General features: G+C 34.7%; 1 protein-coding gene across 1 annotated transcript; it reads right to left on the bottom strand.

Annotated features, from left to right (window-relative positions):
* Positions 1-6,837: 6,837 nt before the first annotated feature.
* mrpl12 (mitochondrial ribosomal protein L12) lies at positions 6,838-18,473 on the bottom strand. Its single transcript, XM_056454173.1, has 5 exons — positions 18,260-18,473; positions 15,449-15,641; positions 14,688-14,765; positions 12,490-12,624; positions 6,838-7,298 (listed from the first exon to the last, which is right to left on the bottom strand). The coding sequence occupies exons 1-5, from the start codon at positions 18,316-18,318 to the stop codon at positions 7,182-7,184; spliced, it is 582 nt and encodes a 193-aa protein (XP_056310148.1). The 5' UTR covers positions 18,319-18,473; the 3' UTR covers positions 6,838-7,181.
* Between the last annotated feature and the right edge of the window lie 9,333 nt (positions 18,474-27,806).

Genomic DNA, 27,806 nt, shown 5'->3' with positions numbered 1-27,806 from the left:
AAACCTATACGAAGACACATTTAATTGGGTGAGTGGAGGGCCCTACGAATCTGCCATTATATATCTTTGAAAACAGGTGATAGGTTAAGACAAAGGGGTCATAAAAAAGCATGAGAGAGGACTTGGGGATGCATTGAGAACCATTTGTGTCAGAAAGGCATGAAATGTATACAACACATGTTGAAACTGTCATGTATATTTGAGAAGACACATACTGTATGGGAGAGAAGAGTCTAGTTTAGATGTTTGAAACATACTTGTCATGATTACCAAATGTGAACTGTATGTGGAAAAACGGTGATGATTATATTAGATCTGTACATTATAAGGGCCAACAAGAAGAGGGGTCTTTAAATAGGGGTCGTAAAGGAGTAGGAGCTGGGAGAGGCCTGTTGAACCAGTAAACAGCTGTGAAAACACAAAGGTGGGAGGAAGCAAGGATAAAGGGTATAGCAAACTTGAGGGACATTGGATTGTCCTGGAGTGAGACTAGAGATGGGTCTGCTTATGGGTGTCTCTGCTTTTTTGGGAAATATTCCAATAAAGTATTTTCTTCTGATATTCATAACCCCAGTCTGAGCTTGATTCATAAAGAGAAAAGCCAGAAACCACAACATCATCAAGCAGATCGCTCGTCTGTTTGTGTTCGGTAAACAGCAGAGAGTGAACTGATGACCTTCTCGGCCAACCACAAGCATTTCTGTTGAGCACGTGAATACAATGGCAAATCAGCAATGTTTTAAAAAACCCATCAACATAGTCTTAAATGTTAGGGGGAAATTGACGTTTTTTCTTTTAATTCAGTATCATGGCAAGTCTAATATAGTGAAAGAATCAGTTCATTAACTCGAGTTTGATAAATAGCATCTAAAACGTGTGTTTGGGAAAGAAAATGTTAGCTAACTAGTGCCATTTCACTTAACTGAGAAAATGAGCTCTGATATAACTTTTTATTTTCACCATTCATTCAGAACGGACCTTCGGGTCACTCGGAAGGCGGTGAAATTATACATTTCTGTCACTTTATATTCACTGATAAGATATAGAGCCAGCTACACAACGTTCCTATGTAACTCCCAACGATACTTCCAGGTTTCTTCCCACCGCAGCCTCGATTTTGCTTTTAAAAATGGCAGCTGCGTGAAATCAGTCTATTCTGGGTGTAAACTGATGCAGAAATGTTCAAAGCTTCTTAAAAGGTTAATATGTTCCACACATGTTAACATAAAATGTAAATAGTCATTCAATACACCAAATTAGCTTTGCAGGGACATCAAATATAAACCATCTATGATCTTGTTTATCTGTTGTAGAGTTAAACATTCATTGCAGAAGTATTAAACCCATAATATTACTTGAGCAAGAGACTTGTTGCAAAACACCTGATTACACATAAAGAGAATAAAAGTTTACATTAAAAGCATCAGTCTTAACCAAGGAGCTTATAGAAGTTCTCTCTGTGTCCATTTCTGAGCGCATTCTTTTGTGTCGTAAATATCCTAGAATTGAAATACACACTGAACATCTAGTCTTTCCTGGGTAGGAGAAGTTGATGGTGTTGTCATTTGTGGAATAAACAAAACAATTATGTGTCTGATCGGCCACAATTGTTACAGTCTCCTCTATCTCTTAGATTTGTCATTGTTGTATCCACCAATTCCCTTTATGCATTTTTGAAGCCAGCAGAAATCCCTGCTGCTACCTCCAGCGTGTAGCATCAGCAGCCATTGTGCATTAGAACATCCACCACACACAACCTTACTGTTTAAAAGGAGACCCAGCAGACATAGGGTTTAGGTCTTGATGATGGACAGATTGCAATGGACAAACATGTCTGGGATACTAGGTCTAAACCCTTTTCAAAAAGAAAAACATGGGATTTATGTTTGTTTTAGGTTTAATTTCAGTTTAACATCTCAAATTTCACTAAGAGGTCTTCCATTCAAGTACTTACCAGGCTCAACCAAATTGGTATCCAGGTAAAGCCAATGATAATATTCATATACAGTATGACTGTGGCTTGTAAGAACATCTCCATGTCACAATGTAATATCTCAGTTATTAGAATGTCAGATTAAATGACGGTCAAGACTCGTCAAAATTGGACACAAGCAGGAAAACTCATCCAGAGTTTGACGTCATCTGTCCATGACATGTTCAGTAAATCACATTTCGAAATAATACCTACTGTAACAACAAACAGTGTTGGGGGAAGTCACTTTTGAGAGTAATGCATTACAATATTGAGTCACTCTCCTATAGTTGACTTACTTAGTTACTTTTCATGGTAAGTAATGCTTTACTTTATTTTTGAGTTACTTTTGCATTACTTTTTTCTGACCTAGCTGACACTTTCTCTGATCTTTTTCAGAACTTGCAAGGTTTTATCATTTATTTTAATTTTTTTTTAATAAAGGAGCTCTGCGATTAACAACACACTGTATAACCCACACCTTCATTTACCTTAAAAAACACATAAATTTAATAATATAGGATAATGTGATTTTCTGAAAACTTTCTGAAAGCTCCACATGCTGTATACATAGATTAATGACAGTTTAAAGAAATGCGTTTCTTGCTTTTGGGATTTTTGTATTATTAGTAAAGCACAGACCATTTTCAAGTAAAATTATTTTTCTTGTTCAAAATAATGAACGCACTCTGTCATCTCAATTTTAATTCCGCAATTTACTTTCTTTAAATATAATTAATTAAAAAGTAACTCACGTTACTCAAATATTATACATTTTTCAAAGTAATGCGTTACTTTACACGTTACTTTGGAAAAGTAATATTATTATGTAACTCGTAACCCCACTTACCCTTATAAGCTATAATCCATTCTTGTTCATTGAAAGGTTAATAATGAACATTTATACACAGGTATTTATGTTCATGAAGCATCTGTTTTGACATTTCCTCAAGCGAGAATGACGTTGACTGCAACTTTCTGTCATACACTGCACAGTGGTGGAACGAGTACTGAAAAATCATACTTAAGTAAAAGTACAATTACTTGTCTAAAAATGTAGTGCGATCTGTAAAAGTATCTGTTGTAAATATTACTCAAATTATGAGTAAAAAGTAGCCCTTTCAAAGGTAAGAGTAGTGAGTAGGGAGTACTACGCTGTAAAAAGCTGTATTTACATGTAATTTGTGGATGTGCAAGTGTAACATTCTGTAGTGCATTTAGTTATTGCCCAGCAGGCACACATCATAAGACGTTAATATTAGGTTAGATTTAAATTGTGGTGTCATGTGACCAATATTCAATGTCTAGCCAACATCCTAAACCAACATCATATTGACATCAAATACTGACATTTATTTATCAGGGATGGCAACCAAAATCCAATGTCTGAAAGATGTCATAGTGGTAACGTTCACAGTATGTCAAGCTGTAACATCATTAGATGTTGATATTTGGTTGATTTTAGGTTGGACATTGACATCAGCCTGACATTGGGTGCTGATGTCAACTCAATTTCCATTTCCTAACAAAATGCAACGTCCCCACAACGTTGGGGTACAATGTCAATCTGACATCATGTTGACGTCTTGTGCCTGCTGGATGTTTAGACCATTTCGGTCATCATATAGTAAACATCCGTCATATTTCCATCAGTGACATGCATCAAACAGTCTCTGGGTCATAGGGTGTAAAGATTTTGGACATCTTCTTGGACACTTTTATTGCTTCTAAACAGTTTGTCTTGAGGTTGTTCATTTTGATGCAATTTACCTTCTATGTGTGATTTGATTGGACTACTCAGCCAATCCCCATAGACAAGAGAAAATAAAGTAGTGACTGCAGGTTGAAGTAAAGCAGTGAAGCAAAAGTACCAATACTGCACTAAAAATGTACTCAAGGGAAAGTAACATTTATTTTTAAAACTACTTAATAAATTACAAGGTCTGAGAAAAACTACTCAATTACAGTAATTTGAGTATTTGTAATTTGTTACTTTACAGCACTGACACCACGCCCACCAAAACGGTACCATTCTTACCCTTTAGGCAATGGAGACACAAGCCTGATAAAGGTGACCCATACCGAACCATATCATTCAGTGGAAACAGGCCATTAGGGCAAATGTAGAAGTGGTACCAATTGATTCTATTATCAGTCTATCAATATCTAATATCCTTGAGTCGAAATCTGTTTGACCAGGCTATCGTCATTCACACAGAGATGAAGGGTCAGCCCATAACTAGACATGGGACAATAACCGTTTTCAAGGCATACCGTGGTTTGGAAAAGTCAAGGTTTTAAAACGGTCAACATTTTTGTTTGTTTATTTAGCCTGACATGTTTACTGCTCCAAAATATTTTAAATGTTTCTCAAAATAAAATATATTGTGTTCTTTACCCAGACATTTAAAGAGAACATAATTTAGCAGTTATCACAATACCGAGAAACTGAAATTTTTATCCAGGTTATCATACTGTCAGAATCGTATACTGCCATATGCCTACTCATAATGGCCTTTTAGTTTTTTTACTTAACAGGTGGCACAAAGAGAGGGGTCTGAATGCAGACTTGGTGCAGTGCAATCTGAACTGCATCCAATGCTTTTTAATGCGCTAACCTAATTCCACCCCTAACCCTACCCATCACAGTGACCTGTAGTTTGCTTGCTTCACCACTAGAGTGTTCAAGATGGTTCACAAAGTGCCAGCTGATGTGTAGTAAAAATAACCCAACACAATGGTATGACTTTTCCAGGTGAATTTGACTTCACTGTTTTAACTCACTTGACTATAAATTGTAAGTATCACCAAATGACTGCAGTTACTATAAGATGGCTTTTAAGGGTTACGCTTGAAACATTTGAAGAACTATTATTTATTTATTAGTTATTTATTTATTCTAAATAAACAAGGAAAAGGAAACAAGAAAAAATCACTTTACAGACCAATTCTCACTATTAACTAGTTGCTTATTAGCATGCATGTTATTGAGATATTGGCTACTTGTTCCTTATAAAGCACATGTTCTGTATGATCTTATTCTACATCCCTAATGCTACCCAATACCTAAACTACCTTAATAACTATTAATGAGCAAATTAGGAGTTTATTGAAGCAAAAGTGAGAGCTAAAAGCGAGAACTAAATCTTAAAATAAAGTGACCAAAAAGTGTTTCCAAGCAGTATATCATAATATATATCGCAGAAAAACAGAATGATATGTCACATTTTTCCAATATCATTGCCGCCCTATCATATATTCTCACGTTCAAAATGCTTTATCTGCCAAAAGCTACTGTACACTTAGACTGGAAAAATCTCAAATTTAGTGATTGGGTATAAAATCTTGGAGGTTACCATTTAACAAGGTTTCTGCAAGTTTTATAAAGTCAAATTTAACCTTTTAAGACCATTAATAATGAGATTTAAAACTTATATGTGGATAAACACTGTAATGTTTTTTTTTCTAATGAAAAAGGAAAATATTTTTTACTATCCTCAAAGAAATTCTAGTATACTTATTTATTAACCACATATTTGTATAATGTATAAAAACTGATAAAAACAAGCAAACTCTGGTTTCATAGATGCACTTTTTTCTACACAACACTTCTTTAAAAAAAAAAAAAAAGATAAATATATGCACAACAGTCTCTCCAGGTCAGTGTCCTCACCATAAATAAATAAAGAACTTTTAAACCAATGGCCTGCCTCAGACTCAATTCCTGAGGGCAGCAGTTCTACATAGTTTAGCTCCAAATACCTCCAACTCACACCTGCTTAATAGTCTCTAGTTGTCTTGAACCCCTTGATTATTTGGATCAGCTATGTTTAATTAGGGTTGGAGCAAAACAGTGCAGAGCTACAGCCCTCCAGGAATCCACTTTGAGACCTATGTTTTAAATGAATGTTATTATAAGGAAGATAAAATATATAGTTAAAAATTAAACAATTTGTTAAAAGTTCTACTGAGATGGATTGCTGGTGATTGGATGATTTCAGCCTGAATGAGTAGCTTTTCATGGACATAAGAAAATTAAGGCCTGTTTAAAATTAAGACCTACAACACAATATTTTGGTGAACTTGAGACTTTTTAAAGGCATAAATTTAGTTTTAGAAATTTAAAACATTTTAAGACTCCACGGACACTTAAATTTAAAGCTAGGAGGATACTGCCTTGTGTGCCAAGAATTTCCCTGTAGCTCTTTATTAAAATGCCCCATCTGGTAAACTCAAGAAACAACATACACCTTTTCTAACATTAGTTCTTGATGTAAAATACAGAATGTATTTTCAATAGTACCAAATATTCACAAGTAAGAAAGATTTGTCTGTATTAGGCAGTTAACTCAGCTAGAGTTGCGGAGCCAAATGTTTCGCACTACCATAATAACCACATTCTCACATGCTTAAATCCACATAAAAACAATGTCTTCATTTTTTTATTACATTTTTGACTTACTAATCTGTATTTCTACATTTATATTTAGAGGTTCAGTAGAATTTTCAGGGCTCGTTCACATACAGTAGTACTATTCTTTGGTGGAAAATGGGATAAAAGCAATAAAATTAAAACAAGTCTCAATATGTATATATTAAAATGGAAGCTTAGTTAAACTTATCTTGCTGCATTTTAGAACAGCATACCATGAATAAGCAGCTGAAAAAAAGACACAAATACAATGGTCATCCTCTATCATATATTCACAACAATGATGAAAACAGAAATATGCATTTTTGAAGACTTTCAGTCAGCATCCAGTGATCAATTACTTGATCAAAATGAGTTGGCAAAAAAAAAAAAAGTTGTTTATTTTGTTTTGAATATTGCTCTGCAAGTAATGATGATTCATTAAGATGCACAATACAGTATAACAAGTTTATTTAACCACAAGTAATAAGCATCACTACCTATTTTCAGGGTAGATTTCAGATAGACCAAGCTTCAGAGACACAGACCATCACTGTCTATTCAGCCCATTACACATGTAGCTAAAAGCTTAATGGACAAGTCAGTGACGGCTGCTGTTTGCAGGATCAGAGCCTGACAGAGTTCATTCTGACTTCATCATCCAGACAATCTCTTGTGGACCAAGTGATCATTTTAAAGGCGTTATTTGTTTTCTTCGAATTCTTTTAATTATTTTATGTAAAAAAACAAAACAAAACGATGACTGACAGGTAACACGTGAAGTAGTAACGCAGATATTCACTCCAGCACCACAGTGCCTCCTGCTGCTTCAAGTGCTGATTTCAGTTTTTCCGCCTCGTCTTTAGAGACATTTGTTCGGATCTCCTGAGGTAGAGATTCCACAAGCTTCTTGGCCTGTAATTGGGAGGAAAAAGAAATTAGAACAACACTGTGCAACATTTGTTTATGGTTCCCCATGTGGTAATGTAAAAATGTCTGCTACCAACCAGCATTTGTTAACTAAGCTCATGGAACCAACAAATGTACAAAATCTAATTTGGAAACAATGTCCACCAACCAGGTAAAGTAGCCTGTGTTACAAAATGCCCTAATAGCCTGTATATTGTACACGGGCATAAGTCGATAAGACTGTAAAGTAACAGAGACACACTGATATTCAATATATTATGATAATGGAATGTGACAAATCATGATAATTATTTTATTTTTTTTTACATTTTGGAGTTCTTTAAGAATATTCAGATTGTTGTATTGGTAATGGCTATTCATCGCATGCTTAAAGACTTAATAGGTTACATGAAGTCTTACACTAATGTTTTAATCTAAAATTCTGTGAGCATTCATGGGCATTTTGTTTGCTAACTTTGTATACAAGTTTCCATTTAACATCAGTTGATTTGATTAAAGTCTATGTATAAAGACAACTACAAAAGCATAGGCCCACACAGAATCTGCGTGTCAAGTCTATTTATTTGACTAATATGAAAATGGTTATAAGATTTATTTACAATACAGTTTGTAAAGTAATATTTTCCATCATTTAGTAGATATATTATATGACAGACTTGCTTTGTTTACTAAATAAGTAGATCTAATTGGATTTGCGTTGCAAACATTAAATAAAAGTAAAAATGTATTCCACAATCATTCCACGTTATCTGCAGAAACAGCTAAATATGTCCACAGATTCTGTCTGGCCCTAATCATAAGTGATAACACACTTGAAACAAAAATAGTAATTGTTTAAATACTAATAACATTCAGTTAATTTTATTTTAATTAAGTTAAGCCAATAACTATAACTTAAGTCTATAACAACAGTGAGAAACAGGCTCTCATTGTTGATTTTGATGCATTAACTAACGTTTACTAATGAGAGTGTTACCTATTGCACTTTATCATCATTTTGCAATTTCATTAATTATTATAATTTTTTTTTTTTAATGCATTTACTCTGAGACCGAACATTGATTCCTCTCATGTTCCTCTGACAAAATCCTTTTTGTTTTATAGACAAATTAGATTGTTTCATCTTATATTTAGCAATTAGCCAATTCCAAAATATGTGGCATATGCCATAAAATAAATGTGTGGGTGGGGTACAAACCCACATCACAAAAATTGCAAATATCTTTTTAGGTGACAGAAGGCTGCTCTGGTAGCAGTTAATCCTGGAACTGCTACTGGAAAAACTACACAACATTGCTATAATAAATGACATTAACCCTTTCAGACAAGAAACAATAAGCAGCAAGTCAAAGTAAAGAGATTCTGATTTTTTTTCCTACTTTGGATGACAATGGCTATCAATTTACCAAGATTGTGCAAAATATCTTTTGAGCCTTTTAACAAAAATGGGGGACACACTTGACAGACAGCATCAAATTGATACAATGTGAAAATATTTGAACACCCTATTGATTTTCATGTTGTTGTTTTTTATAAGGACATAATAAATTAATAGTCCATAGCAAGTCTTAACATTTATAAGGTAAACCCTCAGATGAACAATATCACATGACATTTCACAGTCTGTCATTATTTATTCAACAAAAAGCCAATATACTTAAGTCATGGGTAATAAACTGAGAACAGTCTATGATGCCAATGCCTGCAGATCCACTTTTTGCAATAATTACTTGCGTTTCTCATGTTTTGAATGAGTTCTCAGTCTCTCAGATAATTCTGGAGGAATTTGGGGTTTTTCTGCACAGCACTTGCCATTGCATTTCAGTCAGGATGAGCTCTGGACTTTGGACTATTGAACACCTTGATTTTAACACCTTGTGTTTTCTTCAGCTGTTCTGTTCTGCCCCCACATTTGGTCCAGTCCTTGAATAGTGCCAGAGACATATTTAGAAATTTTTATTTTGATATATGTTTTACTTGTATCATGTTTGTATTTGAAATTTTGTATATAAAAGTTTGTATATAAAAAGATTGGCTTAAAAACTAAAATCAATCCCTTAGTTATAAACGTAGCCTAATTATTTAAGAATTCACCTACCAATAGAATGGTACATTCAACTATGTTTCGTTGAGATCGATCAGGTGATGCGCGAGCCAGCTAGAAAACTCATAGCGACAACAAGATGGCCAAATGGTTGGGAAAAAGAAAGGTTGATTCAGAATGCAGGGTTTTTAATCAAAAGTGGACAAGTGATTCTTTTTTGTTCAGTGCGAAGAAAAAGCTGTTTGTCTCATCTGTCAAGAAACTGTGTCTGTGTTTAAAGAATATAATCTGCGCCTACAGCTATGTTTCCATGCAAAAATGCAAATGATTTTTATGCACAAAACTGGATTATTGCATAAAAGACATGCGAATAAAGCACGTGAGTCAAAGTGAACAAAATCATCACTTCCTGACTAACTGGCGCCAAATATCAACAGTGAAAATGGAATTTGCTGCAGTAGGAGAAGCTGCGTCAATCTTTTCTTCATCTAATAAATGACTTGCGCCTCAGAAGGCATCTCTGACACGCAGTAAACGCACGGTGGCGTTTGAAGGTGTTAGATGCGGAGGACAGATGCTCTTGATTCTGGAGGTCATTAATAATATAAGAACACTAATACTTAAACGGTAAGGTGTTTTAGAATGACCAAAACAACAGTTTAGATGTTTTACAGTGTGCTTAGCAGGCTGGTTTGTCCATTTACACACATTTTCATCATCACATGATCTCGTCACAATCACATGACCTTTTTTAATGCGCATACTGAAATTTGTGCGGTAAAAGTGTTTCCATCACAGTTTATGCACATTTTATCGAATAAAAAGTTTATCCTACTCAGTTGTGCATACACTTTTTTTATGCGCATTTTCAAAATTTATGCACATCATGGCGTTTCCATCAACCGTTTTTTATGCGCATTTGCAGAATGATGGAAACATAGCATATGATGGAAACATAGCTTATGAAACCCACCACAAAGAGAAGTATGCAAGCTTGCAAGGCCAAATGAGAGCAGACAAAGTTCAGCAGAATACATTTGTGTGCCAAACCCAGTTGAATCAGTCAGCAGTTCGAGCTAGGTTTCAGGTAGCTAAACTTAAACCAGCGGTAGGCCGTTCAGTGATGGTGAGTTCGTCAGAAAATATTTGAATGCTGTTGCGGAGGAGGTGTGTCCCTATAAAAAAGAAATCTTAAATGCGGTGAGTCTGTCAGCAAGTACAATCACCAGACGAATTGAAGAAACGTGGAATAATGTATATGCCCAGCTGCAGGGGAAAGTGAAAGAATTTGAATTTTTTGCCTTAGCACTGTATGAGAGCAATGACGTGCAGGACACGGCACAGCTGCTAATTTTTAGTTTATTCATGTTTTGAACTGTCAGAGGAGCTGGCAGCCATACAAAGTCTAAAAGGCACTACGACAGGGGAGGATATTTTTGGTAAAGTGTGCCTAACGATGGAAGAGCTGGGTCTAGACTGGTCTAAGCTGGCCAGCATTACTACTGATGGGGCACCTCGTTTGGTTGGCACGTCGAGGGGGCTTATAGGACGCATGAACAGAGAAATGGAAGAAAGAGGTCTCACCCCCCATTATAAGTCCACTGGCTGATTCACCAGCAAGCACTCAGCTGCAAAGTTTTGAAGTAGGAATTGGTTATATAGGTGGTGGTGTCATGTATAAACTTTATCAGAGCAAGCAGACTTAAACACAGTTTCAAACCTTTCTAGCGGAGCTAGAGATCTGCTCACGGAGATGTGCATTACCATACTGAAGTCCGATGGTTAAGCCAGGGCAGAGCTTTAAGGCATTATTACGAGCTACTACCCGAAATCAACGCCTTTCTTCTGACAAAGGGCAAAACTGTCCCAGAACTAATCGAGGCAGAATGGAAATGAGACCTCGCCTTTTTAACAGATGTGACAAATGTTGAACAGCCTCAACTTGCAGCTCCAAGGCAAAGGGAAATTAATGTGACATGTATTCCCACATAAAAGCATTTGAGGTGAAACTAGCACTGCTTGTAGGACAAGTGCAAAAACAAGACTTCACTCATCTCACCGTAACCCAAAGTTTTTCAGCAGAGAAACCAGTGGCCCTATTCCCAGTTGAAAAGTGCGTGGAAGCACTGGAAATGCTGAAGAAGGAGTTTGACGTGCAATTCCATGAGCTACACGTCTACGCTATTGAAATCCACCTATTCCAAAACCCTTTCGCTGCTGACATTAACAAAGCCCTGCCTTAGTATCAGTTTGAGTTGGCTGAGTTACAGAACTGTGATGTTCTGAAAGATGCATTTAAGCCAAACACTCTCATTGAATTCTATGCTGCCCTCCCCAACGAGACATACCTAAACATCAAAAGGCATGCAATAAAGATGTCCACACTTTTGGCAGCACGTATATTTGTGAGCAAACCTTTTCATGCAGGAAATTGATGCAAACTCAGATGAGATCAAGACTCACTGATGAACATTTGCATCAGTCTTTGAGACTGACTGTGACAGGAATGGAACCTGACATTGGATTCTCACCAGTCAGAAGCAAGCCCACAGTTCACACTAATTAATATGCAAGTAAATGTTTTGAATTTGAATAGCACTAAATATAAAAAAGAAGTCATTATAATGGTAATAAAGCTCATTAATATCACTTGAAAAGAAATTATCAGTTGTCTGTGTGGTGCATAACAAAATAATAAACTATTCTAGCATTAGAAGGTATAATACACACAGTTAAAATCATAATAATACTAGTAGTCACTCCAGACCATGTAATTTTCTTTTATACTGTAAAGTGAACAGGCCCTCCAATAAAGAAAGGAAAAATTTTGTGGCCCTCTCAAAAAAAGGTTTGGGGACCCCTGCTCCAGACCATCAAACCTCTGCTGATCATCAGTGCAGGTATTTGATTAGAAGTGCCAGACTAAAGTTTGTCTATATGTTGTTGTTCATCTGAGGTTTTATTTCCCAAATCCTAAGGACTACCAGACATTGTGACGTTTGACATATCATCATGCCCTGATGTGGAAAGATTGGAAATTGAAATTTAAAATTTTCACTTACAGCCCCAGTTACATTTTAAAAAAACATCATTCAGATCATTCACTTTTAAGCTCATACAAAAACCACTTACCTGTACAAGATTTATCCCTTCCGTGCAGTTCTTCACTTCTTTAATCAACTTCACTTTATCAGTCGCCTTGAATTCTGTCAGTTTTATTGTAAAATGGGTTTTCTCTTTCTTTGCAGGTGCCGCCTCATCCTCTGCCTAAGGATGGAGATTTAGTTAATTTTTCTGATCAATAACTGACACTTGATAATCGTTCATTAACTGCTAACCTACAAAATTATAATGTTCACTTAGATGAAAACGAACATATCTGTAAGCTGCTGATTGTCATTGAGTTTCATTGTTTAATGTTAACGTATTTATTAACATAAACTTATAATGAACACTACATGTACAACATTTATTAATGATAGTTCAACATTTATTAATGCATTATTAAAAATATGAATGCATGTTTGTTAACATTAGTCAATGTGATGCGAGTTAACGAACAATACATTTTTTTCAATTAAAAAACGTGAACCAATAGTGTAATAAATGTTTTTGTTCACTGTTTGTTCATGTTAGCAAGTGCATTAACTAACATTTAATAATACAACCTTATTGTAATAGGTTGTTTTAAAAATATTAATACAATTATTATTAGTTAGCACTATTAGCATAATAAATATCAGAACATGATGAGTTTTGTAATTCATCACGTACCACTGCTTCTGTGAGCTAAGAAAAAACAGATCTCAGTTATATCAAAAAGAACCAAATAACAGGGTTCCTATTCAAATAACAGGGTTCTTATTCTAAGCCAACTTTAAAATTACCTCACTTTCACTGACTAAAAAGACTGACTAAATTGCATAATTTATCTTAAATAATCCCTCCAGAATTTTGCATTTGTGCAGATGCAAAATTTATTAAAGCAAAATTTAGAGCAGCTTGCATTTTTTTTAAATTGACAAACTCCTTGTAAATCATCTGTATTATTTAATTATAAAAAATTTTAAATTTTCACAATAGACAAAATGGTGCAAATATTGCTTAAAATTTTGTGAAACGTCACTGCAAAATCTGTAATTTTAGGTGACAATAATCTGAATTTTTCCCCACAAAATTCAGGAGGGACAGGTTGCAAAAAATAAAAAATAAAATACAAAACCTATATTTCCATGCTAAATCTGATATATGGCCATATTTTGACCCATTTATATAATTTAAATGAACTTGAACATAAATGTATCTATTTGTAATTCCAATGGTTTCAATGGTGCATTTACAATATTTCGCATTTGACATTTTAGGTAAAATTCAAACATTAACTTGTGTGTCATATAAAATTTGCATAAAGTACCATATATCAGACTTCTATATGGGTTACAGTGCTCAGCCGGCTGACTACATATGATTGCCAGTTGAAAAGTGGTAAAGGAATAAAGTAGCAGTGAAAAACAGCCTGACTTTACATCGCAAGCAAAACACATTAAAAAACATGATAAACATTGTAGAAAACCAAATACATTTTTGATAAAATAAACAATTTAAAAAGCAACTTAAATAATACAATAACAAAATATTTAATTCCATTTTGTTAAATGCTACAAAAGTTCCATTTAAGAAAAGCGAAAATGTATACCTTGCAAGTTTTCTTCATTTTAGAAAGGCAACTAGTTTTTGTTACTGTAAGTTTACAGAAATAAAAGCCAACTATTTTCAGTTTTGAATGATGGTAATTAAAACATAACCATATATGCTGAAGTGGTTACTGTGTTATAATGACATCTCATTCATTGGTCTGCTGACTTGAAACTAAATAAAATGCAGTCAAACAAACACGGTGGACTTATTAACACTGCTCAACTGAAATGTTTCTGATTTATCTTCCGAGACATTTTCTTTCTCTGAATGCTATGTTGACTGAAATATGGGAATGAATGTTGATATAATGGTCACTATGGTTTCTAAAAACATTATTAGAATTGCTTCTGTGTTGGACACCAATTATACATGAATAATAACTCTTCTTTAGTATAGGAGGGTCTAAATTACTTCTTGAGTTTCTTTGGTTTTAATTATGTTGTTTCTATTGTCTTAATGATGTTACATATTTTGTGAGACAGCAAATTAATAAACTGGGTTTTTTCATAATCTTCAAACAAAAAGACTCCATTGAACAAACCCATTTCTTTGAGGAGAGTATTTAGTGCAGTATATTTAAAATGGCCAACAGCACACAGTGAATTAGTGCATTTCGAAAAATAAAGCTTTACCTCAGCAGCAGGTGCCGCTGGCATTGCTGCCATTGAGCCCATAGACATCATTCCAACATCCTGAATGTTCAGAGTTTTCTGATGACAGACAAAAACATTAATGTATTTTGTAGTCATGTATAAGCTTATGCATGATTAGGAAATACAGTAAATGGCCACAATGACGATTTAGCAGGTAACAAAGAATCATTTTTATTTAGTGAAGTTTTTTTTTTTAGTTCACTGTTAAGATGGTTTCAATAAATAACTTGTAAAAAAATAAATAAAGAAAGAAAGAAAGAAAAATGCAACTATTGTTGGATTTTTTTTCTCTGGTACAAGGTGCTAAAGCCCGAAGCAAAGCTGGACTGTAAGTTAGATTGAATTGCCATATTTAATTCAAGACGCTTGGTAATATTTTTGATTAGCTTGTGCCATTAATACAACATTGATTAATACAATAAATAAGGATTCTTTTACACCAATCTAAAACTTAAATTGTGACTTGGTATCATTCACAGAGGCAAAATAAATAAATAAAAATTAACAATAATTTGCAAAAAAATAAAACAGTAATTTGTTTGCAACCTAATTATCTATATTTTCATTTAAATTATAACAAAAAAACTTCATAAAATGTTTAAACCAAACACTTTAGAATTATTTACATTACACGACCATATGCAATCCACACATCCTAAACATGTGGACTTGTGCACCACCCAAAAATTCAAACGCCATTTGGAAAACTAGTCCCAAACAAATCAAGCTTTATGCTTTACCTTCAGTAATTCGTTGAGATCGGACACTTCTAGGAGCGTGAGGCTGGCGATGTCATTGACGAGCTGCTGGATTTTGGGCGAGTATTCTTTAGGCAACCCATCTAGATGTGGTGTTGCAATGGCATCGACCGGACTGACAGCGCTGGTCTTAAGTGTTCGCTGGGCACATGGTGCTGTCCTCTGTACACTGTGTCTGTGAAATCACACAATAAAAGAGTATATAAACCAGGCAACATCCACCCTAAACCTCTGTTAGCAAAAAAGGAATGTGCAGCTATAAAAACTTCAAGCAGTGGCAAAAAAAAAGTTCAAGAAATTGATTCTGCATCAATTAAGACTTTCAAAATGCATTGCTACTCTCTCTTAAATCTTGCTTAGTTTTAAACAGCAGATGGCGCTGTGTTCTTGCATTCAATCATCTGTTTGCATCCACTTACACTAATAGTTCAGACTCAAAATTGCACATCCTGTGATGTGACTATCGAAGATGTACGCGGTATATCAATGCTGAAGTGAACTTCCACAAAACAATTAAGCAGAAGTTATTTTACCATTAAAAATAATAAATGCTTCAAATCTTATATGCTTCTATAATGATATATATGTTTTACTCCATTTGCCCATGAATCGATGAAGTTTTTCCTTTTTTATATAACGAACATTGTACTGAAAAATTATTGGTCGCTAAAACTGTGCTTACAAAACAGTATTGAGGTAAAGTTGTTTTTATATTCCCACATTTGTTTAGTGGCAACATGTGATATGCTCCCTATGTTGTTTACCGTGGTATTTTGAATATTCTGTCTAAATTCACGTGTAAATATTACTTGAAAACAACATTTGACTGGAAACAATGTTGTACTGATAATTAGTTTTATTTCCTGTTGTGGTCGACGTGTGTTTAGCGTGCAAAGAAATATGGATAAGACCAAGGAAGAGCTTTTAGAAGGAAAGTTTCAGAATAAAACAATTAATGTCGCATCGTTTCATGTATTTTCAGGTGTTTCATTTTTTATCTTTAGACTTTAACTGCAGTTTAGCAGTTCACTCTTATTCAGCAACATCTTGTTCATGCCCTGTGACAATTATTGGATGAAAAAATAAAGTAGGGACAGCTGGATAAGTGCTGTTTTAATGGAATTTGATACCGCATGGCAAACGGAAAGAAAAACCTCCGCATTTCGGAACTCGGGTGGTCCTTTAAGGTAATCCTTGCTTGTAAAATATAGCCATATTTTAGCCATAGCCATATTTGATATTGCTGACGGTGTCCAAAGTCTCTTTAAGGCATTCTATATGTATTATATAGTGTTTGTGGTGTCTGTTTCCCTCAAAGCTGTTTAGAATTAAATGTTTAGAGATGGTCTGAAAGAAGTCTATAGTCTTTGGTACGTGCCTTTGATGTACCCCTTGGCCACATTGTCCCCCGATAACATCATAGACTGGACTGTCTTAGCAACTGGCTAAATGTTAAGGAGTACTAAGCAAAGTTGTTTCTACTTCATAATTCATGTTCTCAACTCGCAATACAACTTTACAATGAATACAATTGTTTGTATTCAATACTTTATTTTAATTATAATTTTCCATTTTCCACATTTGTAATGCCTGTATTTTGGATTTTTTTTGTAGTCCACCAATCCAACATGAAAATCATTTTTGTTTATTATTGGCGTTTATTGTTTTGAAATTCAAATGGCACTAACATGTCTATGCTTTTATTTCTGTAATAAATATGGCTTTTTGCGATTAATTATGATTAATTACAAAAAAAAGTGTGACTAATTAATGTTTTTAATCAATTGACAGCCCTACTGCTAACATATTCACAATTTAGAATTTGCAAATAATATTTGTGCAATTATATAATTAAGGTAAAGTTAAAATGTGTGAATATAGAACTATCTTAACCTCAATCAAAAGTTTGCATGAACTGCATTACAATGGTACAGTTATGACTAATAGACTGTTTCAGTAGTAAAAATGTGCATGAAGATCTATATTAAAGGAATAGAAAATTCTGTTGTCATTTAGTTACCCTACACTTGTTCCAAAGCTGTTTGAGTTTCTTTCTTCTGCAGAACACAAAGGAAGATATTTAGAAGAAAGTCTGAAACAGGTAACCATTGACTTCCATAATATTACCTTTTTTCATTCTATGAATGTCAATGGTTACGGGTTTTAACATTTCTTCAAAATGCCTTTTTTTGTGATTTATCCCCTTAATTGCACACATAAAATCTGAAAATTGAATTAAGGTCGTTTGCAACAAACCTTGAAATCTTGGTAATAACTAACGTTTTGAGGACAATGCCTATACTAACTATGGTTAGCAACTAACTTGGTTAGTTTAACCACTGCTGACCTTTAGTACACATGGTCAATGTCACAAATTTACGTTGACTTTATTTGTAAACCCAGTAATAATAAATACTAAAATAATTATTTAAATTTAAATCAGTTATTTTATTTGTTGTCAATCATAGAGGTTATATTTAACCTACAATTATATTTGCATAATTAATTAACAAGTCGTGATCTCGTACACCGGTGCAGACAATAATATTTTATTTTTAGTTTTAATAATTAGCAACAAATGTCATAGAAGTTGATTAACTATACTGTTGGTCTTAGCGCTGAGAGACAGATGAATCAGAAGTGGTGTCGGATAAAGATGCTGCAGGTTATCGGAACACCTCACAGTGCACATTTCTGTCCTTTAGATCCTTCTGAGATCAGTGTATGTGTTTCTCTGAAATATTTGAGAGTGAAGCCTCTGTCCTTGAGCGCAGGAGTGTTTGTGTCTCTTACCGGTGAGTGTTGACAGCGGCCCGAAGCGCAAGCCGGACGCAGTGTCTGCTGCAGTACATCGTGACCCGGAGCTCTGCGGTCAAAGAAGGCGACTGGACGAGCGGACAGTGTCCGAGAAACGACTCACTCTCTCGGCGAGCAATTGACTGACAGTCCGGCTCTAGCAAAAGCACATGGCGTCCTCCACACCACAGGCGCTTCCTGACCTACCCACAATGCACTGCAATGGTGACACAAAACTTTATTTAAAATTTTTCAACAAAAGATTTTCCTGTCCTTGTTTTAACAGAAACAGCCGCAGTAAATGGTGTGCAATATAGAAGAAATATGAAATAGTACATAAATAATCATAAATAAATAAAATACGCTATTTATTATAAAAGTCTCTAAGACCCGTTACACCCTGGTTACACAAGTTACGCAAAAGTCTCATCGTGTGTATGTATCTCTAGATAATATTTTTTATTTATTTTAGTGAATCCTGAGTTTTGACTTTGTCAGTCATTAAAGCAATTATTAGATTGTTTAATATAAAAAAAAGTATGTTAATTAATGACATACAAAATAAAAGCTTGTATTATTCATTCATTCACTTTCTTTTCGGCTTAGTCCCTTTATTAATCCGGGGTCGCCACAGCGGAATGATCCGCCAACTTATCCAGCACATGTTTTACGCAGCGGATGCCCTTCCAGCTTCAACTGGGAAACATCCATACGATCTCATTCACACTCATACACTACGGACAATTTAGCCTACCCAATTCACCTATAGCACATGTCTTTGGACTGTGGGGGAAACCAGAGCACACGGAGGAAACCCACGCGAGTGCGGGGAGAACATGCAATCTCCTCACAGAAACTCCAACTGACCCACCCAAGACTCGAACCAGCGACCTTCTTGCTGTGAGGCACCAGCACTACCTACTGCGCCACCACGTCGCCCCATTTTTATAATAATAATAATAATAAATAAATTTTTAAAAATACATAAATAAATATAATAAAGGGGGGGGGGGGGGGGGGGCGTAACATTATATTCTTAGATTATATTATCTCTATATTCTTTTCTCTAACTGGGCTTCTTTGACAAATTAAATTATATCATTATATAACTTACTAGATGTATTCCCTAATAAACCTGACCATGTGAAGTCATGATGTTTGCTCTTTTTAACTGATTGAATAAGATCATATCGTTCTTTATTATATTTACTACAGTCGAGTAATACATGTTCTATTGTTTCTTGTTGAATACAATGTATACATTGCCCAGTTGGGTGTTTCCCTATTTTATGTAAAGTATCGTTGAGTCCAGTGTGACCTATTCTCATCCGGGTTATAATACTTCCTTTCCTACGATTTCTGTTCTTTCTCCTCCCAGCACTGACTTGTTTATGTATAATATATAGATGTCTGCCTGTTTCACTGTTATCCCAGTATACTTGCCATACTGATTGTGTGCATACGTTCTTATTATGACTTTTGCTTCTGCTTCACTCAATGGGACTTCCAGATCTACTTCACTAATTCTGAGAGCTTGTTTGGCCAGGTTTTCCACGTTCTCAATCCTTTCCTCACCTTCATGAGTAGGAACCCGAATAAAATGTACAGACTTGCCCATAATTTTAATATAATATGTCAAACAGAGTATGTTATTAAGTATATCCATCCTAAATGATGACCTTCCACATCTTATACTTTCAAGTGATGAAATGACTGCACTTTTCATATCGTTCTCCTCAATTCACTGCAGGGCAATCAATATTGCAAGTAACTCTGTTGTATATACTGATATGTTATTAGTTATTCTTTTCTTAATATAAGATTCATTAACTGGGATATACTGCTGCATCTGAATGACCTGTTTGAGGATCCTTGGACCCATCTGTAAATAAAAATATTGATTCTTTGCAATGTTTCTCTAAGTAATTCTGCACTATACATTTTGTTAGAAGATTATTATTGTTTTTTTTTTTTTTATTCCTGTTGTATGTTGAGATCAACGTTAGGTAATGGAAAAAACCATGGCGGAATATATGGGGTTGGAACTGATTTACAGTATTGCAATTGATCTAATCCAATTACTCTGGCTTTTGCCTCAGCTATCCATCCGAAACTTAAGAATTTGGTTTTCACATGCTCCCCACATTCTAATAATGTACTCTTTGCCGGATTCATTTTGTCCCTGAATATTAACCCAATACGCCATCATTAATTTCATTCTTCTAATGCTTAAGGGCATTTTTCCCATTTCAACTTGCATATATGACACTGGTGATGTTCTAAATCAGGGGTAGGGAACTTATGGCTCGGGAGCCATATGTGGCTCTTTGACCAAAAATATGTCTAAAAACCATCACTACAAATACAATTTAAAAATTGTCTTTTTATTGTATAATTTTACAGCAAAATGAATAAGAATAAAAGGTCGTTTCAACCAATGCACATGGATTAATTATTGGATTAACTATATGAATTAATCGCGACACCAATAAAGGGCATGCAACTTACATTTCTATGGTAACCTTGCACAAGTAATTCAAACAACATTCATGAGTGTTGATGGCGAAAAGAAAAAAAAAATCTAGAAATTATCCTTTCTTATAACATGAACTTGCTCCACATGTGATGCTTCATCTCCAAAGGCTCTTTAAAAATGCATTTGCCAAAAAAAATCTGAAATGGCTCTTTGCTGAAAAAATGTTAACGACCCCTGTTATAAATGATGCACTGCAGATTCTAAGGGCCTGAGACTGGAATACATCTAATTTCTTGAGGTTTTATTCTGCTGCTGACATGCAAGCTATACACCTATAATCAAGGACAGACCTCATGAGGGCCCAGTTTATATTTTGTAATGGTGTCCTACTCAATTCCCACTCTTGCCCTGACAGGCAACAAAGTACATTAATAACCTTTTTAACTATGGTTTTATTTAGATGAACCTTTCATGTCAGCTTTTCATTAAACCAAACTCCAAGAAACCTGACAGTTTTTACTTGCTCTAGCGGTCGCCCATACAGTTTTAAAGAGAGTGATATGATTTTATGCTGTCTTGAGAAACAAATGACCTGAGTTTTTGCAACAGATTGTTTTGGGCAAATAAATCCCCATTTATTTGCCCATTTTCCCAGCGCAAATATTGCATTCTGTACATTTTGTACATCTACATTTTGTTCAACCTGAGAGAAGATGTCATTTATCATTATATTATTATATATTATAATATATATATTATATATACACTACCTTGAGCAGTTCCATTCTCCACTGTATTCATTTGAATATTCTTTTCCTATCCTAACTTGTACAGTTGAAGTCAGAGTTATTAGCCCCCCTTTGAATTTTTTCCTTTTTTAAATATTTCCCACATGATATTTAACAGACCAAGGAAATTTTCACAGTATGTCTGATAATATTTTTTCTTCTGGAGAAAGTTTTATTTCGGCTAGAATAAAGACCGTTTTTAATTTTTTAAACACCATTTTAAGGACAAAATTATTAGCCCCTTTAAGCAATTTTTTTCCATAGTCTACAGAACAAACCATCGTTATACAATAACTTGCCTAATTACCCCATCCTGCCTAGTTAACCTAATTAACCTAGTTAAGCCTTTAAATGTCACTTTAAGCTGTATAGAAATGTCTTGAAAAATATCTAGTAAAATATTATTTACTGTCATCATGTAAAACATAAAATAAATCAGTTATTTGAAATGAGTTAATAAAACTATTGTTTAGAAATGTGAAATCTTGTCTCCGTTAAACAGAAATTGAGGAAAAAATAAACAAGGAGGCTAATAATTCTGACTTTAACTGTATCGTCCTTCCAAATTAGAAATCCATGACTCAGTTATATGTTTTATCGGTGACTCCTAAAGATTTTAATTTAATCAGTAATCCCTCCTTCCAGACCATATCATACGCCTTTTCTATATCAAAAAAGATAGCTATAACAACTTCTTTATTAGTCTGTGCTTTCCTGATGTCGGATTTCAAACATAAAACTGAGTCCATTGTGTTTCTGCCCCTACGAAACCCACTCTGATATGGAGAAAAAAAAGTTTTTTTGCTTTATAAAAAATAAGTATTGCTTTCTGTAGTCATTCTTTCCATAAATTTGCAGAAGTGAGATGTCAATGAAATGGGTCTATAGCTAGATGGATCTGATGGATTTTCCCTGGTTTAAGTACAGGTACTACTATAGATTGTTTTCAATACTAAAGGTACTTAACTGGTATCCCAAATTTGGTTAAATAAGTTTAATACTATTTCTGTAGATGTAATTTAGTCGTCTAAATGCGTTATTTCTTGCTTTTATACCTACTTTACAATCATTATTCCACCATGGTACATTTTGGTATACATAATTCTTAGAAAGTAACGTTAAATCGACAGTTAAAGTTGATAAGAAAAGCAGGAAGAATACAAACAGGGCAAATATAAACTGCTTACCTTCAGGAGAGGTTGTTCTTATGTTTCTCACTCACTCGTTTTTGTGACCTTTGATTTTGCTTTTGTGACCTTCGCAGTACGTAGTGCTGTCGCCTCACAGCAAGAAGGTCACGGCCACTGGTTCGAGCCTCGGCAGGGTCAGTTGGTGTTTCTGTGTGGAGTTTGCATGTTCTCCCTGCATGTGTTCGCGTGGGTTTCCTCCTGGTGCTCCGGTTTCCCCCACAGTCCAAAAAAAAGACATGCAGTACAGGTGAATAGGATAAATTGTCCGTAGTGTATGTGTGTATGTATGAGTGTATGGATGTTTCCCAGAGATGGGTTGCGGCTGGAAGGGCACCCGCTGCGTAAAAACGTGCTGGATAAGTTGGCGGTTCATTCCGCTGTGGCGACCCCGAAATAATAAAGGGACTAAGTCGAAAAGAAAATGAATGAATGAATGAATGAATGAATGAATGAATGAATGAATGAATGAAAATGTATGGCTTAAAACGCAAATCGACCGAGGTCTCAAAAAGACCAATATATCACTGTGATATAGCAGTTCTTATAATTGACCACTAGGTGGGGATCTTATGCTGTGGTTGGGAATACTGTTTACTAGAGAGACTTCTCTATACTAAACAATACATTTAAAATAAACTGGAATAGACAACTTGTTAAATATCCAGCCTCTGTTTGGAATATGATTCCCCTTCATATTTTATCTAGTTTGGGTGGCATAAATATTTTTCTTACTTGTAATTTTGATATAAACAAAATACTTGTGAAACTCATCATTTCACCGTCAAGCTTAAGCAGGGAGTTTGATTTACAAACACAATTTTTTTTACCACACCGTTACTTTATTTGGAATAACAAGCACAACAAAAGTCTATATATGTGTTTATTTTTTGGTAACTGCTTTGGAAATAACATTGTATTAGTAAACCGATTATTCAGGTGGTCTTCTTTTCAGATATGAGCAATTCTTGACTAAATATCATTTTCTCGCACCACCAATGGAATTTACAACGGTTTTTGGTTTAATCTGTCCTAAAATATGTATGTTGTATAAACATCAAAACAGATTAAATGATCAACTATTACCACAATTTTCACCCAGTGACTCCCATAGGTTATATATGCCTTTTCCATAGTTGTAAAACAATAACAGATCAGTAAAAGCTCTTTTCCAGAAGGATGTTGCATCAAAAGCAAATGCAATTGCATATTGAAATCAATTAATGAGTGATGTTGTTTGCAAAAAAAGTTTGGCTTCTGCCTAATCGCTATGAACAAACAAGGTTAAAGATATTTTGTTTAAACTCCTTCACAGAATACATCCAGCCAAACTTTATTTAACTAAATTTAAAAAGATAAAGATACGAGATGTAGCTTTTGCAAGCAGAGGCCAGAAAGTGCTGGTCATTTTTTAATTTTTTATTTTTTGGCTAAATGTGATTGACTTCATTGCTGTTAATATTGATAAAAAATAATACTTTACATTGGAAAGATGTTCTTTGAAGAATTTCTGAAGCTTAGACAAAAAATCCCATACGTTTTTATTAATTTCTTTATTTTAATGGCCAAATTTCATATTCATAAATGTAAATTTTCAGGGAAAAATCCACTGAAACATTATATTGAGTCCATATTACACCTCAAAAGAATCCAAAAGCTGTGAATTGTACAAGCCTGTATATCATTTAATACATTCCTGTGATGTTGTTTATATCTCCCCCTGTTCTTTGAAAGCTTCTTTACATTTGTTGTACTTGACTTGCATTGTATTTTTTGATGTTATTCAATAAAATAAATAAATAAATCAAAAAAGGGCAAAAAAAAAAAAAACTGTTTACTGGAGAGAAAGTGCTTAAATAAGAGCCACAGACTGTAAAAGTATAGAACTTACAAGAAGAGAAAGAACCATAGACTGTAAGATAAATGGTTACAATTTGCTTGTTGCTAAAAGGGATACAGCTGCGGCCGGAATTTAACAACAACTATTTCTATTATTTATTAAATTACCTATTAATTGCATATATTAACATCTACCCCCACCTTAAACCCTAAACCCAACTCTTATAGTAATTAAAAACAGTAATTATACCAAATATTATTCATATTATTTGTTTGTTACCCAATAAATTGTATTTTATTAACGTCTACCTCAACCCTGACAGAAATGTAAAAATATGAAGTATTGCTGTATAGTGTACAGTTGTGTATTCTGATACTTGGAGCGTTTAGTAATACCTTCATTGGCCTTCAGTGTGACATTCTTCATGCTAAGTTACCACAATCACTAGAAAGTCCAATAAACAAGATGATAAGATTCTCACAGAATTGTCTTTACATTAGCAGCGTGTTATTCAGATGACTCTTCAATCAGAATCAGTTTTATTGCCAAGTGTGCTTCACACACAAGGAATTTGTTTTGGCTACAGAAGCTTCCAGTGTACATAAAGTGACAAGTGACAACACAAAATAAATATGAAAACAAAAAATAAAAATTCAATTAAATTTAATTCATCTTTATTTGTATAGCGCTTTACAATGTAGATTGTGTCAAAGCAGCTTCACATAGAAGATCATAGTAAATTAAAACAGTGTCAGTTCAGTTTTCAGTGTTAAAGTTCAGTTGAGTTTAGCTCAGTTCAGTGTGGTTAATAATCTCTACTGAAAATCCAAACACTGAAAAGCAAATACATCAATGAGCAGCTCTACATGTCCCGAACCATGCAAGCCAGTGGCGACAGCGGCAAGGAAAAAACTTCACCAGTTGGCGAAAGTGAATAATTAAAAAACCTCGAGAGAAACCAGACTCAGTTGGGCACGACCATTTCTGCTATGGCCAAACATCTTGTGTAGAGCTGCAGTCTAGGCGCTGGAGAAGCTGGACGTCAGCGAGACTTGTCTGTCCCCGGAGCGTCACAGGAATCAGTCTCATGCTCTCCACTCCTCCATGAACACCACAGCAGCTGCTCGGATAAGGCCTGGTCCAGGATTATGGAACCTTGGGTTCATCTCGTCGCTGGTCTTGGATCGAATCAGTAGAGCTGCATAGTCTCTGAGGGCCTCGGGATGAGGATACCCAGGTGGAAATAGAGAATAATTAGAGTAGCTGCTGTTCATAGTGTATGTAAACGAGATGCAAAAACCTGCGTGGGGCACATTCATATTTAAAATATATTTTTTCGTTGACCACAAATTAATGTTAAATCTTTCCTTAGGCGTACATCAAGTTTACAAGTTTCAAAAATGACCCATCTGTGAAAACATGAAAAAATAATAACAAAATAAATAAAATAATTGTAAAAATACAATACACATTTTAGAAGTTATTCAGACAAACACATTTTAGATCTGGAATATGTTTATTTACCACTTTTTTTCACACATATCAATCACTGATAAATGATAAACTGAAATTATTATAATTTATTGTTATCACTGTTGTGCTGCAACTGTAGTGCATGTGCCCAAATAAAATAACAAAACTAATAAAATTACACAGGATCAGTGCCATGACATATTGCACACAGGCCACTTGCACATAGGACATCAGCTATTGACTTTTCTGCCTTTGGCCTACCTCTTTCTCTTTGATTGTTCTCATGTGGAAGGGTGGTGGCTATATTTTGTTTTAAACCACATCTTTACATTGCCTCTGTAATATGGGGTGTGTCCTCCAAGTGCCTCTTAATGTGTGGGATAGCAAGATCTTTGACCAGCTCTTTGATGAATTGCTGTTGTGTATTGATCACACCACTTGTGCAATTAGGGTGTTGTGCAAAGTGTAGGCATTTGGGGTGGCGACATCCAGCATATTGTACCACAGCACTATGGGCCTTGTGGCTTCATGCTCTACCCCGAGTAGGGGGATGCTTGCTCCCATAATACCCCTTTTTTACTCAGTCTACCAACTTGGTACCGGATGGCCGGTGTCCTGTAGATTTTAGCTCCAACTTACACCTGCACAGTTGTTTCTAGAAAGCCTTTAAGAGCTTGATTAGCTAACCCAGGTGTGTCTGATTATGGTTGGAACTAAACTTTGCAGGACACTGGCCCTCCAGGATTGGGTTTGGGCACCCCTGGTTTGGATCATCAGCATCAGATATTTCAGACTCTGAATCAGAACTAAGAATTCCCTCATCCTTCTCATTGGGCACCACCTCTACAGCCATTTCAGCCCTAAATATAAAATGACTGGGACGAACCATACTAATACTCTGGATAAAAAAAATCAATCCAAAGCACAATATATATACAGTTGAAGTCAGAATTATTAGCCCCCCTTTGATTTTTTTCTTTTTCCCAAATAATGTTTAAGAGAGCAAGGAAATTTTCACAGTAGGTCTGATAATATTTTTTCCTCTGGAGAAACTCTTCTTTGTTATATTTTGGCTAGAATAAAAGCAGTTATTAATTAAAAAAAAAACATTTAGGGTCAAAATTATTAGCCCCTTTAAGCTATATTCTTTCTCGACAAACAATCGTTATACAATAACTTGCCTAATTACCCTAACCTGCCTAGTTAACCTAATCAACCTAGTTAAGCCTTTAAATGTCACTTTAAGCTGTACTGTATAATCGTGTCGTGAAAAATATCTAGTCAAATACTATTTACTGTCATCATGGCAATGATCAAATAAATCAGTTATCAGATAATTTGGGTTTTAAAACTATTTGAGCTATTAAAACTATTATGTTTAGAAATGTGTTGAAAAAAATCTTCTCTCCGTTAAACAGAAATTGGGGAAAAAATAAACAAGGGGGGGGCTAATAATTCTGACTTCAACTGTGTGTGTGTATATATATACATATATGTGTGTGTGTGTGTGTGTTGATTTGAAATGTGATGTGTGCCCGGTGAACAGAATTTAGCAGTAAATGCATTCCTTTTTTGCAACAGTTAAGAAACAGCAAAGGTTCCTATATGGGTTATTTTTGACTCTTATTTTAAAATTGATGTACAAATAAAAAAACTGTAATAAACATAAGTATTTGTGTGAGTTTAAAACAAGATATTTTATGAAAACCTGTAATTGTAAAAGACAAAATGCATTTAATTTAAGGATTTTACAAAAAAAAAAAAAAAAAAAGCTTAGCCA

The sequence above is a fragment of the Danio aesculapii genome, chromosome 3 (assembly GCF_903798145.1).
Source record: "Danio aesculapii chromosome 3, fDanAes4.1, whole genome shotgun sequence".
Classification (NCBI taxonomy): Eukaryota; Metazoa; Chordata; class Actinopteri; order Cypriniformes; family Danionidae; genus Danio; species Danio aesculapii.
The sequence above is the reverse complement of the archived record's forward strand: the minus strand, read 5'-3'. Positions and strand labels throughout refer to the sequence as shown.

Excerpts from the sequence above, each read along its gene's own strand:
- mrpl12 (XM_056454173.1), bottom strand. The coding sequence starts at position 18,318 with ATGTACTGCAGCAGACACTGCGTCCGGCTTGCGCTTCGGGCCGCTGTC. Across the intron at positions 14,766-15,448 it reads ATCTCAACGAATTACTGAAG|AAAACTCTGAACATTCAGGA; the intron begins GTAAAGCATAAA and ends GTCTGTCATCAG. Across the intron at positions 7,299-12,489 it reads AAGGGATAAATCTTGTACAG|GCCAAGAAGCTTGTGGAATC; the intron begins GTAAGTGGTTTT and ends TCCCAATTACAG.